This window comes from Cibotium barometz, chromosome 44 (genome assembly GCF_041138505.1).
Source record: "Cibotium barometz isolate CiBa-2024 chromosome 44, ASM4113850v1, whole genome shotgun sequence".
Lineage (NCBI taxonomy): Eukaryota > Viridiplantae > Streptophyta > Polypodiopsida > Cyatheales > Cibotiaceae > Cibotium > Cibotium barometz.
The window spans coordinates 17,541,282-17,558,665 of NC_141089.1; the positions used below are offsets into that span (position 1 = coordinate 17,541,282).

Below are 17,384 nucleotides of genomic sequence, written 5' to 3' on the forward strand. Positions count from 1 at the left end.
AAAGATACAAACTCAAATGATTTAATGTAGATAAATATTCATCTAAGTTCCTCTGATCCTAAAGTCTTTAACTAAATTGAGTTTCTTGGTGATCATTGAAAAACTCAGGTTGGAAGAATAAAATGGGACAAAATCTAAGTTAATCTCAAGAATGAACTTTTTCTATATATTGACCCAATGATGAGGCCACACAAAGAGTTTCTAGTGAGGTTGTCCAAAGTAATAATCTCTAAACTCAAGATAATAAGTAGTCGTCCTTAATTTATCATTTGACATGTATTGGAAAGTGACAACTTGATACTCACGAGATGAAGGATCAGTTAATACTCGGCCATTACTACGCCACACAACTATATGTTTGATATTTTGAATTTAAAGATAATGCTTAACAAAAGGAAAAAGCTTCTATTTATATATATCAATCTTGATACTCAGTTAATGCTCGGCCATTACTACGCCACACAACTATATGTTTGATATTTTGAATTTAAAGATAATGCTTAACAAAAGGAAAAAGCTTCTATTTATATATATCAATCTTCTTTATGTACAACATTATCTTTTTCTTTAACTCAGATATATCTCAAGTTTAGTATTCACTTTCTTGCACGATGTTGTCTAGGGTTATTAGGAGAAGTAAGGATGTGGGTTTTGCGGGATAAAGAAGCTAACAACTCTAAAAAATTGTCTATGAGTTACTAGATATCTAGGCACAATTACATATACCTAGAGATTATTTAGTCTCCTAGATCATAGCTATGCAAATATTTTGTTTGAGCATTCTTGCGTAGATGGGGCTAAAGTAGGTGTGATTACACCACTGTTGCCTCTATTTGTGCGGGGATCTTTTTTGGTGAACATTTTTTAGCACGTGTTTTTTTGGGAATCAGGCAAGTGGATTCCAAAACGATACCCTCCCCCCTCCATGAAGAGAGAGAGGGGAGAAAAGAGTTGCAGAGGGTAACATGACATACTTATTTGAGAGGGAGAGGGCGACAATAGTGAGACAGAGGGAGTGAAAACAGAAAAACATGACAACATCACATCCTCTACATTGAGGTTATTGCTTCAAACTAAAAAATAAAACCAAGTTCATTCATGTTGATAGGTGTTTTTGTGTCCAAGGAATATGCCCAATAGATGTGTCCACCCCAACCCCACGAATAAGAATAAACACATTGAGTATGGTTAGAAACCTTAGAAAGTAGTGGTTGTTATATGGCCACCTTCTAATTAGAACCAGATGTTGGTACCCTAGCCAAAAGAAGAAAGAACTCTTGCATGTGTGAGTGGGAGAGGTAGATGCTCGAGAGACATAAGAGAAGTGCACAGTTGTGGGAAGTGTTGGGTAGAATAATTGTAATGTGTGAGAGCTTTTTTTTACAGAGAAGAGAGTTTTGAGAGAGCCAAGGGGTGTTTGAAGTAGCTCTATGGTAGCTTTTTGTGTTTACTGTTTTGTTTTGGGAGGAAGGCAACATAGGATTTCCTTGATGAGGTTTGGGTCTGCCCAAAGCAAAGGGTGCTAAGGTGATAGAGAGTCTCCTAGGAGGTTGGTGCCCTAGGAACTTTGGGAATAGAATCTCTGTTGGAACTTGGACTAGTCCAAAGCTTTGCTCGACTATTCTCTGCGATGTTTGTTGGTGGAAGCTTGCAGGGTGTAGTTGCAGTTCCTTTTGTTGTTATGAGTTTCTTGTGGATTTGAAGATACAAATTTGAGAGGGTTTTGTTGGGAATAATCGTGTGGAGGTGCGTGGGTTTCATGATGCTCTCTCTTTTCTGTTTAATCCCAAAATCTTAGAGTTGTTGTTGAGACAGGATATTTTATCATCTATATGCATAAAGTTTCTTTTGTTTTTGATTGATGAGTTGTTTATGCTCTGGTATGAGTTGTTTGGTTTGATATTGCTAAGAGAACTCAAGTTTAAGTAAATTCTTCTCTGCACTAGTTTGATTGTGATCACATCATTTGCGCTCTGTCATCCCATCAATTTGCCACATTCATTTCTCACGTAGGACGCTCTCCTATGTGTATGCTTCAATCATCAATTATCATGAGGATAAGCTTTCTCACGTAGGATCTCTACGCTCTCCTATGTGTATGCTTCAATCATCAATTATCACTCATGAGAATAAGCTTGCACACATATCACTTGTTTTTCGAGGCTATAATGCTTGTATTTGATTCTTTTCTTTTCCTTTTTTATCTCCTCCTTGCATGGTCTAAAATGAGGCTGAGGTACTCCCCTGCACATTCAATTAATAACTATGTTCAGAGTTTCTCAAATCCTACGACAAGAATACCAAAAGTGGGACAATCACAAAGCCAGATGGATCCACAGAGCAAATACACATCATCGAATTCTAATGGGGCTGAATATTATAATATCTGGGAAGAAGTCGATAAATGAGCTTGCCTTGCCATGTCGATGATCATGCAGGTAAAACTGATGCATAGGTACAACCAAATACCTCTTCACTAAAGAGCCAAGGTGCACAAGGAGAAGGTAGAGGATTGGGCATGGCTCATCCACAAAGAAATGGAGGACTACCTCAAGTCCCACCAATCAAAGGTGTGTAGTCCCTACCTTCTAACCGAGATTCTTAGCCATGCCAGCAACATCCCGATACCCCAAGGCCCTCAGGAACATGATATATCACATGCCCAACTGTAACAAGGGGTCATGGAGGTTCCTGTTGGGCACACCTAATGGGCACACCTAACATCAGAACTGCAACAAGGACAAATTATCCTTAAAGATACCAAAGAGCTTCTAAAGGAAATAGCCAAAGGAGTCAAGGAAGGTAAGAAGCCACAAAAACCAAAAAAGATGAGAGGCAGCGTACAATAGGTGGAATTGGAAACCAAGTGCCTGGAAAAGAGTAGGTCGCAAAGGATATTGCATCATATCAGGTAGCTATGGTAGAACAGCAAGCACCATTAAAGGTGACCACCACGAATTGAGAGCATAAGCTTGATAGAAAAGTTACCCTCGAAAAAGGAAGTTCCAAAATCAATACTCCAAACACCCCCTTCTAGCCAAGCCACTTTGGTGTTCAAAAACCTATCACCTTTACATGATCCAGTACTCTCGCGTCTACCTACCTCAGCTGAAATAAGTGTGCCACAAGAACACGAGGAGAACCAATTACCACAAGCGGATGTAGGAAAGGAGAACAAAGAAGCCACATCAGCACATCCCGAAAAGCTACTCGAGAGGAACAAGAACAAGAGGCTAACAAGCACAAAAGGAATGAAGAAAGTCCTAGCCCCAGCAAGAGAAGAAGATCGGACTCCGAAAACATCCACGATGCAAGGTCCTTCTTAGACTATTTGGATATGCCCAGGGATGTAGGTACATTCCTCGAAGAGAGCATGGAAGGTCTTGACAAGCTGCTATAGCTCCAGTTTCATGAAGTAGACAGCTTAGCCAGCTCAACTATTTGGTCATAAGAACGAGTGTGGTGTTGTCACCTCTTGACCACTCATTTACTACATGACATACATGCGGAATTATGGAAGTAGATCAAAGACACAACAGACCAAGTGTAAGCTCTCAAAGACCAATTAGCTGCTGCAGCCGACACCACACACAAGGAGGTCATCATTAAAAGTTTAAAGACTACCGAAGAATAGAAAGCAAGGCTGACCAAGTGCAAGATTCTCAAGACCAATTAGGTGCATCCCCACCCAATGCCACACACAAGGAGGCCTTCATTAAAAGTTTAAAGACTGCCAAAGAATAGGAAGAAAGGCTGACAAGGTTCCATGGAAGGGCATAATCGACTATTGTTGAGCAAGACAATAGTCAGAACAACCAAGGAAAATGAGGAGCTCAAAGCTCAATTAGATCAAGCAAAGGAACAGCTTCAAAAGGAGGTGGCACACACCAAAGAGAGAGAGGTGCAGCACATACAATAGCTAAGGGATGCACACACCACATTCCAAGTCAAAGAAGAGGGGTACATTGGAAAAATCAATGAGCTCAAGGAAGAAATTACTACCTTGGAACAAAAGGTGGCTATCCTCCAAACAAAACAAGAACAACTAAAAAAATCACACGCAAAAAAACTAAGAGACCTCAATGAGGCTATCAGTGCCAAGATAAAGGAGATGGATTAGATGTTGGTAAGCCACTAACAAGTTCTCAAGCATGTCCAACCAACAACTCAACAATAGCCTCAAGAATAGGAAGAAAGGCTGACAAGGTTCCATGGAAGGGCATAATCGGCTATTGTTGAGCAAGACAATAGTCAGAACAACCAAGGAAAATGAGGAACTCAAAGCTCAATTAGATCAAGCAAAGGAACAACTTCAAAAGGAGGTGGCACACACCAAAGAGAAAGAGGTGCAGCACATACAATAGCTGAGGGATGCACACACCACATTCCAAGTCAAAGAAGAGGGGTACATTGGAAAAATCAACGAGCTCAAGGAAGAAATTACTGCCTTGGAACAAAAGGTGGCTATCCTCCAAACAAAACAAGAACAACTCAAAAAATCACACCCAAAAAAGCTAAGAGACCTCAATGAGGCTATCAGTGCCAAGATAAAGGAGATGGATTAGCTGGTAAGCCATTAACAAGTTCTCAAGCATGTCAACCACAATAGCCAAACCTTGGTACAAGAGTGCCTACAACAAGTAGAGGAGACTCCAAGCTCAAGCCACTGCCCACAGGATTGCCAAAGAAGAAGCTAAAAGAAGATACAAAGAGCTAGTAGCTACTCGGGATGTACGTCACGTGGCAATCTCCACACTCATCAACGACAAAGATACCAGAATCCAAGAACTAGAACGAAGGCTCACCATCCAAGAATACCCTCAAAGGAGTGACCAAACCAATGAGCTACGTCAACTCATCGAGCGTGCTTCAAAGATAGGCTCTTTGCGCTGGTGACTCCTCGGGTGCCTCCTCAAACTCTTACTTTGTTTTTATCTTGACTATAACACTCTCTTCTTCAATATGAAATTAATCTAATAGAACACCTCAGTTTAGGATACTCCAGGATCCTCAACCTTTGTAACTTACCCCGTGTTTACTTCCCTTTCAAGTAAACTACTAAATCCCTATCCTAGTGTATCTCCTAATAACAAAACTGAGGCAAACTGTATATTCTCTCGTTACTCTTTTACCACTTTTGAATTTCCCACTAACCCTGTATCTCCACCCAGGCAGCTCGATGAAGTACGTAATCTACCCCCTTGAGATGATTTACAAGCTTTCACTGATGAAAATGTCATGGAGTCTTTATCAGCTGCAAAATACGAGGGCCTCATATGAGCAGGGAACCCCCTCTTAAAGCCCAAACTGATGTTCAAGGTGCTCATGCAGATTACACCCTTTGAGCCTACATGGAGAATCCTGTCAGAAGCCTTCTCTACTATAGAGTCAAGGCCGCAACCATATGTACCATATCCTCTCCGAGTCTCGATGCCAGACTTAGAAGAGCTACTATTACTACCAATGAGAGGAGACGACACCTTGTGGGAAAATGTGGCACGGCACACTAAACTGGCAAACCCACACTTAGTCGATCTGTTGGAGATTCACATCATCACATTTATGATCAGTTATTGTTTTTGCATGTGGTAAAGCAACATCTAGTGCATATAAGGGGTGGATATACCACAATAGAAACATATGATACCAACCCTCGCGTGGAGGATTTTGGAATACAACCTGAGTGTTGGTGTAAGGAGTACCTCACATTGCCAGAATATAGATTTCAATACCAATGCTCCTCGCTAACACAGAGATTGGACCCACTATACATGCCGATCAAGCACAATCTCACTCCACTACAGTTCCACAAAGCAAAGTAATGGGATTGCCACGTGTGTTACAACTTCCCTCAATTCTTGCCATCAACATTCTAGGATATAACCAGTTAAAGAAATCAAATGTTGACATGGATACGAGCATGGCAAAGAATCCCAGATCTAAACATAGTGACGGCCGTAAGATTTCTGAAGTTGATCATAGTTCTCATCGATTAACCAAAGGAAAGATATGATGGATATGATGCAGAGTAGTTGTGCTTCGATATGAAAAGAGGCCTGGATGAACGAGGAATGATGCGTTGAAATTTCTACAAACATGAGTTCGGCGACCAGGTCTTTCAACCTAGGTAAGAGGTTTTGAGGACAGAACCTACATCAAGTGTAGGGGGGCATGTTAATCCCATTTTGGATTAACAAAGATGCTCCTCCATTTGAGAACATTAATAAGTGTTATGTAAAGGTACTATAAAGGTTATACATTATGAGATACTGGCCAGCCAAGACTTTAGTTAGTAAGTTTTGGGCACCCAAGTGTAAGGGCCAGTTGTATATAAGGCAATTTCTCATAATGAAAAGACACAATCCCCCTTTGTGCTATGAGATCTCTTGTCTCGTCTTGTGTATGAGAGAGAGAGAGAGAGAGTGTGTGTGTGTACTCTAGTGCATGTGCCTCTTCCATGCTTGTGTGTGGGAGAGTGAGAGGATGTTTTCTTGCATTGTGGTATAAGCGCCTCTACGGTGACAGAGTGGAGGTGGAGATTGGAGGATTGAAGCTTCCAAAAGTGAGCTTGAAGAGCCTAAAGGGACATGAGCTCAAAGCATTGGTAAGTATTCTATGATGGTTGTTGTCTATTGCTTCTTCCGATTGTGAATGTGTGGAGTTCTTTTAGGAGGTGCAGTAGGCCATAATAGGTGGGGTGCTTTATAGAGCAATGGATGAGTGACTCTTGGGCTACCCCACTAGCTCACTCTCTAGTGTAACCCCCCAAGCATGTGGGTGTTCCCCACTCTCCTATGTAACCTCCAACCACTCCTCATGCCTGTAACCCCCTTTTCTTGAATGATTGCCCCTAATGAAGTAATCCCACTCTATGTTAGTGCTAATGTAAGTGGATGCTACCCTCCTACTAAGGGTGTGTGCACATGGAGTGCATGCACACACGGGATAACACTAGGTAAAAGAACTAAATGGATTAGGGTCATGGAAGCTGAAGACATTGGTTAGTATACATGTCTCAGCCAATGCATGACCATATGTACAAACCATTCACCCTCATGCCCATTAGAGTCATGGAAGCTGAAGACATTGGTTAGTATACATGTCTCAATCAATGCATGACCATATGCACACAAACCATTGACCCTCATGCCCAATGTGTGCGTGTGCGTGCACGTGCGTGCGTGTGTGCGTGCGTGTGTGTGTGTGTGTGTGTGTGTGAGAGAGAGAGAGAGAGAGAGAGAGAGAGAGAGAGAGTATAAACATATGTGTGTGAGAGATAAATAAATTGAGAGAGTAAGCTAATGAAAGTGAATGTGTGTACGTGCGTGTGTATGCATGTGTGTGTGATAGAGAGAGAGAGAGAGAGAGAGAGAGAGAGAGAGAGAGGCATCTTTCAATATTATATGTGGGATGACCATAAGTTAGAATTGAGAGAGGCATCTTTTAATACTATATGTGGGATGACCCTATTTTAGGAATGAGACGAGTCTCAATCCTGAATGTCTTTCAATATTATATGTGGAATGACCTCTTTTAGGATCGAGAGAGGCATCTTTCAATACTATATGTGGGATGATCCTCTTTTGATTGAGACAAGTCTCAAATCAAAGCAACATTCAATTAGGTATATCTAATTGAATTAGGTATATCTAATATGAATATTATATGTGGAATGACCTTTTAGGATCGAGAGAGGCATCTTTCAATACTATATGTGGGATGATCCTCTTTTGATTGAGACAAGTCTCAAATCAAAGCAACATTCAATTAGGTATATCTAATATGAATATACACATACATAATAGATACACATACATGTAGGAAGTTCAGGATTTAAAAAATGCTTTGTTAGACCACCTTACTTATATGTGATGCCCAAATGAGAGTCCTTCTACCTATACACCATCCTCCATGGGTTCACCAATTTATCATGAATTTAAAGAGATATCATACATTCATGCCCACACATTATTATCTCAAAATTTAACTATTTACTTATGTAAGTGCTAGAACATGTCATTAGCCTCGATGGTAAATGACTTTTTGTTAATTGGCATTGGTACCATTATACCTTCTTCAAGTTGAGGATTTATAGTAATCCTTATTCTCATAATCTTTAAGATGGATTAGAGTCTTTGAGATGTTTCTCTCTCTCTCTCTCTCTCTCTCTCCTTTCCTCATTCCCACACACACTCTCTCTATCTTTACCTCCATATCTCCTTTTCTCCCCCTTCTATCTCTCAATCTCTCTCTGTATGTGTTTACACACACACCCCCTTTCTACTTCTCAATATCTTTCTATCCTCTATCCTTTTCTCCCCCTTATATCTCTCAAGCTCTCTCTTTTTGTGTTCTCAATCACACACCCTCTCTACTTCTCACTATCTTTCTATCCTTTGGAGAGAGAGATACACAAACCCTCTCATTATCTCTTTGCCTCATTACCTCTCTCTCTCTCCCCCCTCCCCCCCATAGACACACACTAACCCTCTCTTCCTCTCCCCCCATAGACACACATTAACCCTCTCTTCCTCTCGCTCTCTCTCTCTACCCTCTGGCTCATCTCTTTCTCATTCTCACTCCCTCCTCTCTCTCTCTCTCTCTCTCTCTCTCTCTCAACATATATACACACTCTCTATCCCCCTTCTCTCTCTACCCCTATGCATCCTTTCATCCTCGTTCTCTCTCAACATCTCTCTTGATCTCTCTCTCTTTCTCACACTCTCTATCATGGACACACACACATACACACCCTCTCTTCCTATCATTATCTCCTGCCCATTCTCTCACTCTTTCTCAATCTCTCTGCTCTTATATATATATATATATATATATATATATATATATATATATATATATGATTTTATCTGTGAGAGAGAGAGAAGAAGAAGAAAAAGAGAGAGAGAGCATAGTAAAGTGAAGAAAAGGTGTGTAATATAATTACTTAAGTTGAGGATGGGCATGCTCGAACTTGTAAATTATAATAGAATAAGCAAATTTTATATGTATGCATTTTTTTGCTAAAAAAAATGATTAGTATTTGGTACTATAGAGTTTCTAATACAAATATCATTATTGTTAATGAAAAAATACTAGTCTTTGTGGATATATGTCGATTTTGTGAAGTTAAATATCCTTTCTTGTATTTGGATGCATATTATTAACAAGAAAAATACAAGTTTTTTACACAAAGCTTGTTAATTATAAATTTAAAATATAAAGAATATCCTATTTATGTAGATTGATTGCTTTCTTAATACTAATATACTCGATTTATTTTATGATGATTGAAATCTTTAGTTAAAGACCATATAAATATATACAATGTAAGTTCTCGACTATATAGAGATGTTATTATTTTTGCTATATAGAGATCATTGGTTTACTAGATGGAAGTTTTATTTCCTATATATATATATATATATATATATATATATATATATATATATATATATATATATTCTAATTTTCTATATAGACTTCATTTCTTTGCTAGTTGTGAGGTAGGTTTTCTATATGGTTTTTATCATTTACTATATAGAAACTTCACAATGCTATATAAGAAATGCTACTTGCTATATCTAGGGAAAACTTATTTACTAGTTATAAAAGTAATTTCCTATGTGGATACTCACATTTCCTACATAGAAAACACTTCTTTGCTAGATGTAAAGCAAGCTTCCTATATAGATATTGCCATTTTCTATAGGCCCATCAGGACTAAAATTGAAGGCCTACCTTAAACTCTCAATTTCAAGGCTATAAACTAGGTTGACTTTAAAAATATGGATATGTTTAAAATTTTAAAAAACTTTTAAAATAATGACCAAAATAGTGGCCTTCTTTTCCAACCCTATTTTGTAAGAGGCCTTCTCTAGAAGGTTTGAAGCGCTTTGATGGCCTCTTGAAGGCTTGGAATTGAGAAAATTGAAAACGTGGCCAATGCCTGGCTTATTGACAAAGGGGTGTCCATTATCTAAGGTATTAATTATAAAAATGGCCTTATATTCACCAGCAGAATATCAAGGTGGATTTGGATTTTCATGGCTTACGAGCTTGCTATCTGGGTGGTTAATTAGTAGCGTAAATATTTTGAATTCTTTCTCAAACAATTGATGATCAAGATTAAGCCACTCATGATCATTAATTAGTTCTGAAGTACATTAGTGGTCCGCAGCTTACTAAGAAGCCTTGGCATATTGCCGCATGTCAACGAATTTAAACTTTCGAAATAATAAAAAGAGAGTAAATTTCATTTCTACGAGCTAAATGCTGGATTATATCACCTAAAAAAGTAATGATTTACATGTTTTCCCAAAAAAAAAAGGCAAAATTTTGCAAGCAATTAACGTGCATAGACTGTGCTAATTAATATATAGACTGTTGCTCGCGATCAGATAAATACATAACAGGCAAGGTAGCTCGAAACCCTGATTAGATCACATAATAGGTCGTATTTATGTACTGTGTTCTCCTTGTTTAGCTACTTCAAGGAGCTCACGAGATTTTCTTACAGATCGATCATTTGTAGAAGAGCTTTCAAGCCGGGAAACTCTGCTTTTCGCATAGATTAGAACCTCACGGCGCACAGCGCGATCCTGAAGGTAGGCAAGAACTTGCAGCCGCTCATCCTTACATGCTTCTTCGACGCCTGTGGTCAGTAGTGACGGCAGCGGCGGCGGCTGCTGCTGCTGGAGCAGCAGCAGAAAACACGAGAGGCTGTCCGTTTTCATCATTTTCCGAGAGCGTCTTGTATTAAACATATCAACAAACCTATATTTTTCCTTGATCTGGGACACATGATCCGTCTTCATTTCTGTGCGCCGCGTGCGCTTAGCGCCCGCCAGCACCTTGCTATCTTCAAGTTCGCGGCTCTGCTTTAGTCGTAAAGAACGAAGCTCATCGTGCATATCATTCTGCGCTTGACAGAAAATGTGATGCAGAGCCATGTCTGCAGCATTGAAGCCCTCAGAGGCGCTCGCTGCGAGCTTCTCCTCCCTTTTCCTGTACAGAACCCTTGCAAAGAATCCCTTGTCTTTCAATGCATCGGATAATTCGAGCAGATCCTTTGCATGAAAGGGGCGCTCTTCCGAGTTGCTGCTTGTAATAATACCCCGCGCGAGAGCCTCCGCGATCGCTGCATCAAGCTGGTTTGATGCAATGGCAGTACACAGAGACGCCAGCCTCTTATTGAAATTCTTCGAGACGATGTATAAACGTGGAATCTCCTCGGCTACGTCCGGTGATAAACGTAGAAGGCCGGACTCTTCTATCTTGCGCAGATTGGCCAGCTGATGCGTTGCCATTCATGCCCAGAAACTTGACAGCCTGCACCACTGCACATCATAAACATACTATAAAATTAGATCGTTTGATTAATATTGTTATCTTGTAGGCAAACAATGCACCAGTGTTCTAAGCTCCAACAGTACAGGAGGAGTTGACGCAGGTGAAGAAGAAGCCTCCACCTCGTGCTCTGGCGCAAGGATAACTCGGGAGTCGGGAGCTTTCCGCGACAACGTTACAAATCCCAGGTTTGCCAGGCCAATGTACAACACAAGACTGGCAGCCTACTAGCATGCCCGCGCTTGCAAGTAAACGCTGCAATTTAAGGCCACCACCACCTAGCCTAAACATGATGAGTGCTAGATTTCCCAATCGTGTGTGCATATCTTACACGCGTGTGTTCTATTTGGTGGCAATCAGTGCTCGAAAAAAAAAACTATTTTCTTAATCACTCGAGAAAACAGCAATCAAAACTTGCCCTTTCGACCTTGTCATCAAAAGGCGAGGATTGCTGGCCGCACTAGAAAAATACCACCAGGACTTAGTAAATTATTTCCAACTCCTAAAATAAAAAATTACCTTTCAAAATTAAGGTTAACGCAGAAAAACCAATTTTAGCTTTTAAAAAAACTTCAATGTCCAATATTACTTTTCAGCTTCAAAATTCGGTCTAAGTGACATATTCGGTCTAAGCGACAAGCGGGCACTAATTAATAACTATGCTAAGGGGATTGGTCGATTGGAAGTGTGGCTTGCTAGGGATAGAGTAGGGAACAGGGACTTCTTGACGAACGCAGAGGTACAGGTGGAGATCGACGGTTCAGCTCTGTAAGGGCGCGCTCCGAGGACGGTCCCCTGGACAGCGTGGGTGGGCAGGCGCCAAGGAGGAAGAGATCATGTCTAGATCAGGCCTTCAGTAATATGGAGCAGACTTATGCAGAAAAGCTGCACTATGGGAGTATCTCCGAGGAGACCCAAGCCTCCTTGTATCAAGAGATGGCTCAGGACATGGACAAGCTATCTGCCAAGAATGGGGAAGGCAAGAAGGTCTTCCAGACCAAGGTGGAACTGTCTATGGGGAAGGCAATTACAGGGCTGCATAAAGCAATGTCCTGTGGGGTATACATGTATTTTATAGGGAAACCACCTTCTGAGGATGAGTTCAGAAGATGGTTTGCAGAGGTGTATGGGGGCAGGGCTGGACTTAGTAAGTCACACTTTGCAGGCAAAGGTTTCTTCCAGGCCATTATGGAGACTGAAGCCCAGAGGGATTATGTGGTTGGGACAGTTGCATCTTTTAAAGGCAACCTGGTGTATACTATGCCATGGGCCCCCTCCATCAAACCAGAAGAGATGTTTCAATACCAGTGCCCTGTATGGATTGAGTTCCCTGAGCTACCATACTACTTGTGGGACCAAGTCAAAGTCATGGCAGGAGCACTGGGGAAGGTCCTGCACACTCATAAGGAAGGCATGCATGAAAGTAAGTCAGCTAAGAGGGCATGTGTTCTCTGGGATAGAAGGGTTGAGGTTCTAGATGTGGTACAGTTCACATTGGGTGATCATAAAGTGGATATTGCAGTCAAATTCCAAGCCTTCCCATACTCTTGTTACAAATGTAGAGGGCAAGGCCACTTTGCAAGGGAATGTCCAGAGCAGACAACTCACCCAGGGAACCCCAAGGTCCCACCTCAGGCTCAGCAAAAACCTGACCAGCAGCAAGCAGCAGGCCCTTCCCCAAGCGCAATCTAAAGAAGGGAGCTCTCAGGTCTCTCCTCCAGCAGCTCCTCAAGACAAAGCCAAGGGTAAAGTCACCCCCCAAGTTCCCCCTGCTACAAATCCATGGCTGGCAACAAGCCAAGCAAAGGAAAACAGCCACTAAGGCAAGCAGTAGCAGCACAGGCAAAGCCCTTCATGACATCACCAACAGAATCAGGCTCAAGGGCAGCATTAAAAAGGCAGCCAGGAATAGGTCTAGGGAGTTTGTTGTACTCTTGGATAGTCAAGAGGATGAGGTATATACCACTATCAATCTTGCTGATGGATAATATGTACTCAAGACCCTTAAAACTAATCTCCTCGAATGTAAGGGGTATGTGTAGCCCAGCTAGGCAAGGCTATGTCAAGCACTTGCTCAGTCAGGAGAAGCCTGATTTTTTGTTCCTACAGGAAACCAAGACAGGCTCCATGATATGAAGCAGTTTGAATGTATGGTAAGCACCTCAGACAGAGGTACTGGGGGTTGTATGTCACTAGTGAATAGGAGACATAGAGTTGAGGAGGTAATCAGGCCCCCCTGTGGTAGAATGATTGCATGTAAGGTCCATGTGGAAGGTAAAGTGATTGGTCTCTGTAATGTGTATGCACCCAACTCTGAACCAGAGCGAAGACTGGTGTGGGATTTGCTTTACCAGCTGGGGACTGGGATGTCCCCATTTGCTTTGCAGGTGACTGGAACTTTGAACCAGCAGTTGATGCTCCATCCCCCCAGTGGGATAATTGGGCTAGAAAGTTTGACATCAGAGATGCTGCAGAATTGAAAGGTTGTGAACCATGCATGATCCCAACATGGAACAATAGGCACACCCTACAGAGACTCATTACAAGAAGATTGGATAGAGTGTACCTCTGTGAGCAAGGGTCCTGGACCCATCATGAAATTAAGGGGAAGCTGCTACACTGCCACACAGTTTCTGACCACACTCCAGTATCCATAAGCCTCAAATGTAAAATAGACAGGAAAGTCAGTAAAGGACCCCCACCCTTTAAGTTCAATGTTTCATTCTTGAAGGATGTAGCCTTTTGTGAGGAGATGGAAAAAGCTTGGCTGCAAGCAGTATCTGGTGTTCCAAACCCCACTGTCAGATGGCAGAAAGGGATGGAGGCAATAATCAACCTGGCCAAAAAGACAGGCAAGAGAAGAGCCAAGAAAAGGAGAGCAGACTCAATGGGGCTAGAGACTGCACTTGAGAAGATAAGACTTGCTTGTGGTCACAACTCAGATGATTCCATTCTCAACACACTGCTCCACACCCTTGAGGATAAAGCTAAGGGCATTGAAATGGAAAGGGCAGATGCAGCAAGAGTACAGACAGGCTTGTATTGGCTCAAAACAGGGGATACTCCATCTAGGGTATTTTTCAAAACACTTAGAGCCAAGAAGGACAATGAGCTTATAGCTGCAGTCATAGGCCCAGATGGGTCTATAGTTACAGATGAAAAAAGTGTGAATAAACTCTTTGTCCAGACCCTCTCTAATATTGTGGGCTCACCTTTATGTATTGAGGATAGCCATATGGCTAAACTCCAGGAGTTCTTGGAGCCAGTAGAAAGCACTATCCCTGTGGCAACCCAAGCTCTACTTGGCAGACCTTTCTCTTCATATGAGGTGGAGCATGTAGTCCTCTCTATGAAAAAGGAGAAAGCTCCTGGTCCTGATGGTATCCAGGCAGAAGTCCACCAAGAGCTTATCAAGTATGCTAAGGATGATCTGTGTGACCTGCTTAATGCATTCAGAGGCTAATGGTGATATCCCACAGGACATTAACACAGGACTGATCAAGCTGATACCCAAGGGAGGTGACAGGTTGGAGATAAAAAACTACAGGCCCTTGACCATGCTCAACACAGTTTACAAGGTTATGGCTAAAGCCATGGCATACAGGATTAAAGCCACTGTGGCTAGAGTAGTTCACCCTATGTAGTTTGGGTTTGTTCAGGGGAGGAGTATCCATGAAGCCATCCTAAATGTAATCACAGCCATGGAGTGGGCTTCTGATCAAGGGGTTGAACATGTAATGATCAATATGGATTTAGAGAAGGCTTATGACAGGGTAGGCTGGGAATACCTACTAGCAGTTGTGGAGAAAATGGGCTTTGGCATGCAGTTTCTTGGAATGGTCAAGACACTTTTCAGCAATGCATGTGCACAGATTCAGATCAATGGTTATGTGTCTGATGGCTTTCAACTAGCAAGATCTGTGAGATAAGAGTGCCCATTGGCCCCCCTGCTCTTTGCCCTAGCAACTGACCCTCTGTTGAGAAATGTAGACAAACTGATTCAGAAGGGTACCTTGAAGCCTCTGATGCTGCCCCAAGGTCAACCCTTCTCCACCCAACTCTTTGCAGATGACAATTGCAACATAGTGCAGTGCAGTGAAGAATCTATCAAGGGATTAATGCAAATGTATGACAACTTCTGTGCTGTGTCAGGCTCCAAAATTGCCCCTCACAAAACAGAGTGTATTAAACTGAGCTTCTCTGATAGGGATGACTGTTTGGCCTCTTTGGGGTTGAAGGACTTGGGTCCTGGGAAGATTATCAGATATTTGGGTTGCCCTATAGGGCTGGGGCTGAATCCCCACCAATGTTTTACCTGGTTTAGTGATAGAATCAGAGGGAAAATCAAAGCTAGGGCCCATTTAAGACTCAGCTTGGCTGGCAAAATCATTGCACTAAGGCACATCCTCATGGCACTTCCTGTGTATGTTGCCACACTACTGAAGTTCTCAGGTAATGACTGGAACAAGCTTGCAATGCAGTTCAGAGAATTCCTCTAGAGTTTTGCAGATAAGAGGACCCTGTCCTTTATTTCATGGGAGCAAATCTGCTCTCCTAGGGAGGAAGGGGGCTGGGGAATCCCTGATATCATAGCTAAGGCTCAAGGCCTGCTTAACAAATGAATTCCCACACTGGACAGCCCACAACCTTGGGCACAGATTATTAAGTGGAGAATTGAGCAAGCCTCACTTAAAGGCTCCCAATGGCTCAATACAAGTTGGATTGATAAGCTAATGCACCCTGACAAGCTAAAGGGCTGGAACTCCTCCCTTACCCATGAAGCTAGTAAACAGTTGGAAAGCAACAACTAAGGAGGCAGTATGGATGGGTTCTCGGTTTGACTCATCCCTAGAGTAGAGCATATGGCTTTGCAAAGATGCAATACAAAATGGTGTCCCAGCAGTGGAAGCTAACCCCAGAGTAGCAAAAAGGCTGGAAGCAAAGGGTCCAGCAAAGTTCAAGGACATTTGGTGCTCTACTACTAAACAATGGCTGATCCCTGCTGGTAGATGGAATGCACTTAACAATGAAGAGCAAAGACTGATGCTACATGTACTGAGCAATATCAGGAGGGAATGGCCCACCTCCCCAATGGTGACCACAAGTGTTAGCATTAAGTATTGGTCCCTCCCAAGCATAAGACCCAAGCTGTCTAGACAGAAATGGGCTATGAGAATAGCTGTTGCCTGGAAGAAGGAAAACTGCACTCTGACAGTGGATTATTGCAGGCAGAGAGCCAGGCAGACATGGGGCTCTACAGGCTCACGCAGATTGGACTTACTCCTGTGGAGAATACTGAACTAGAAACTACCAGTTAGGGGCATAACCAGCAAGTGGAGCCAGGGGAACCCTTACTGTCCCAGGTGCAAAACCCATAAGGAATCTATGAGGCATGCTTTTTGGGAGTGCAAGGAGGTGTACCCTGTGTGGACAGCAGTCAGCAGAATCCTCAGTGAGGACTGTGGAGTGCTTGACAAGATCAACTGGAAGCAAGAAGTCATTAGATGCAAGGGCAGGATGAGCCCTACCATATATCAAGTGTGGCAAACACTGAGAGGCTTGATACTAAGCAGGATATGGGAATCTAGGAATGCTATACTACACAGGGGATCCATCTGTGACTATAGCTCCATAGGGAGGAATCTAGTGGTAGAAGGTCTTGTACTAGCAAGTACTAGGGAGAGAGGGAAGATAAAAGCTACTGTGGATCTACTGCTTAGGAAAGTCCATAAGCTCCAGTGTTCACCTTAGGGTGCTGTATCTATTTTGATACTTAATATAAATTTCTTTGCATTAAAAAAAAACTATGCTAAGGTTCAAACTAAGGTCTTAGTTTGAACCTTAGCATGGCTTGGCTTGGCTTGCTCACTCTCGGGCACTAATTATTAATAACTATGCTAAGGTTTGAACCTTAGCATGGCTTGCTCACCATCAGCCCAACACACTCGAGCAAAAGAGAAGCCGGAGAGAGAGAGAGACGCTGGCAAATGCGAGGAGAAAATAGAAAAGAGAATAGTAGTAGCGTGTGCGAGAGAGAG

The 17,384-nt window shown here is 42.1% G+C and overlaps 1 protein-coding gene across 1 annotated transcript; it reads left to right on the top strand.

Annotated features, from left to right (window-relative positions):
• Window positions 1-13,128: 13,128 nt before the first annotated feature.
• LOC147613016 (uncharacterized) lies at window positions 13,129-14,809 on the top strand. The gene is made up of 3 exons (XM_086782738.1): window positions 13,129-13,258; window positions 13,456-13,518; window positions 13,701-14,809. The coding sequence occupies exons 1-3, from the start codon at window positions 13,129-13,131 to the stop codon at window positions 14,807-14,809; spliced, it is 1,302 nt and encodes a 433-aa protein (XP_086638864.1).
• The last annotated feature ends 2,575 nt before the right edge of the window (window positions 14,810-17,384 follow it).

Excerpts from the sequence above, each read along its gene's own strand:
- LOC147613016 (XM_086782738.1), top strand. The coding sequence starts at position 13,129 with ATGGCTGGCAACAAGCCAAGCAAAGGAAAACAGCCACTAAGGCAAGCA. Across the intron at positions 13,259-13,455 it reads AAAAAGGCAGCCAGGAATAG|GAAACCAAGACAGGCTCCAT; the intron begins GTCTAGGGAGTT and ends TTGTTCCTACAG. Across the intron at positions 13,519-13,700 it reads GGTAAGCACCTCAGACAGAG|CTGGGGACTGGGATGTCCCC; the intron begins GTACTGGGGGTT and ends TTGCTTTACCAG.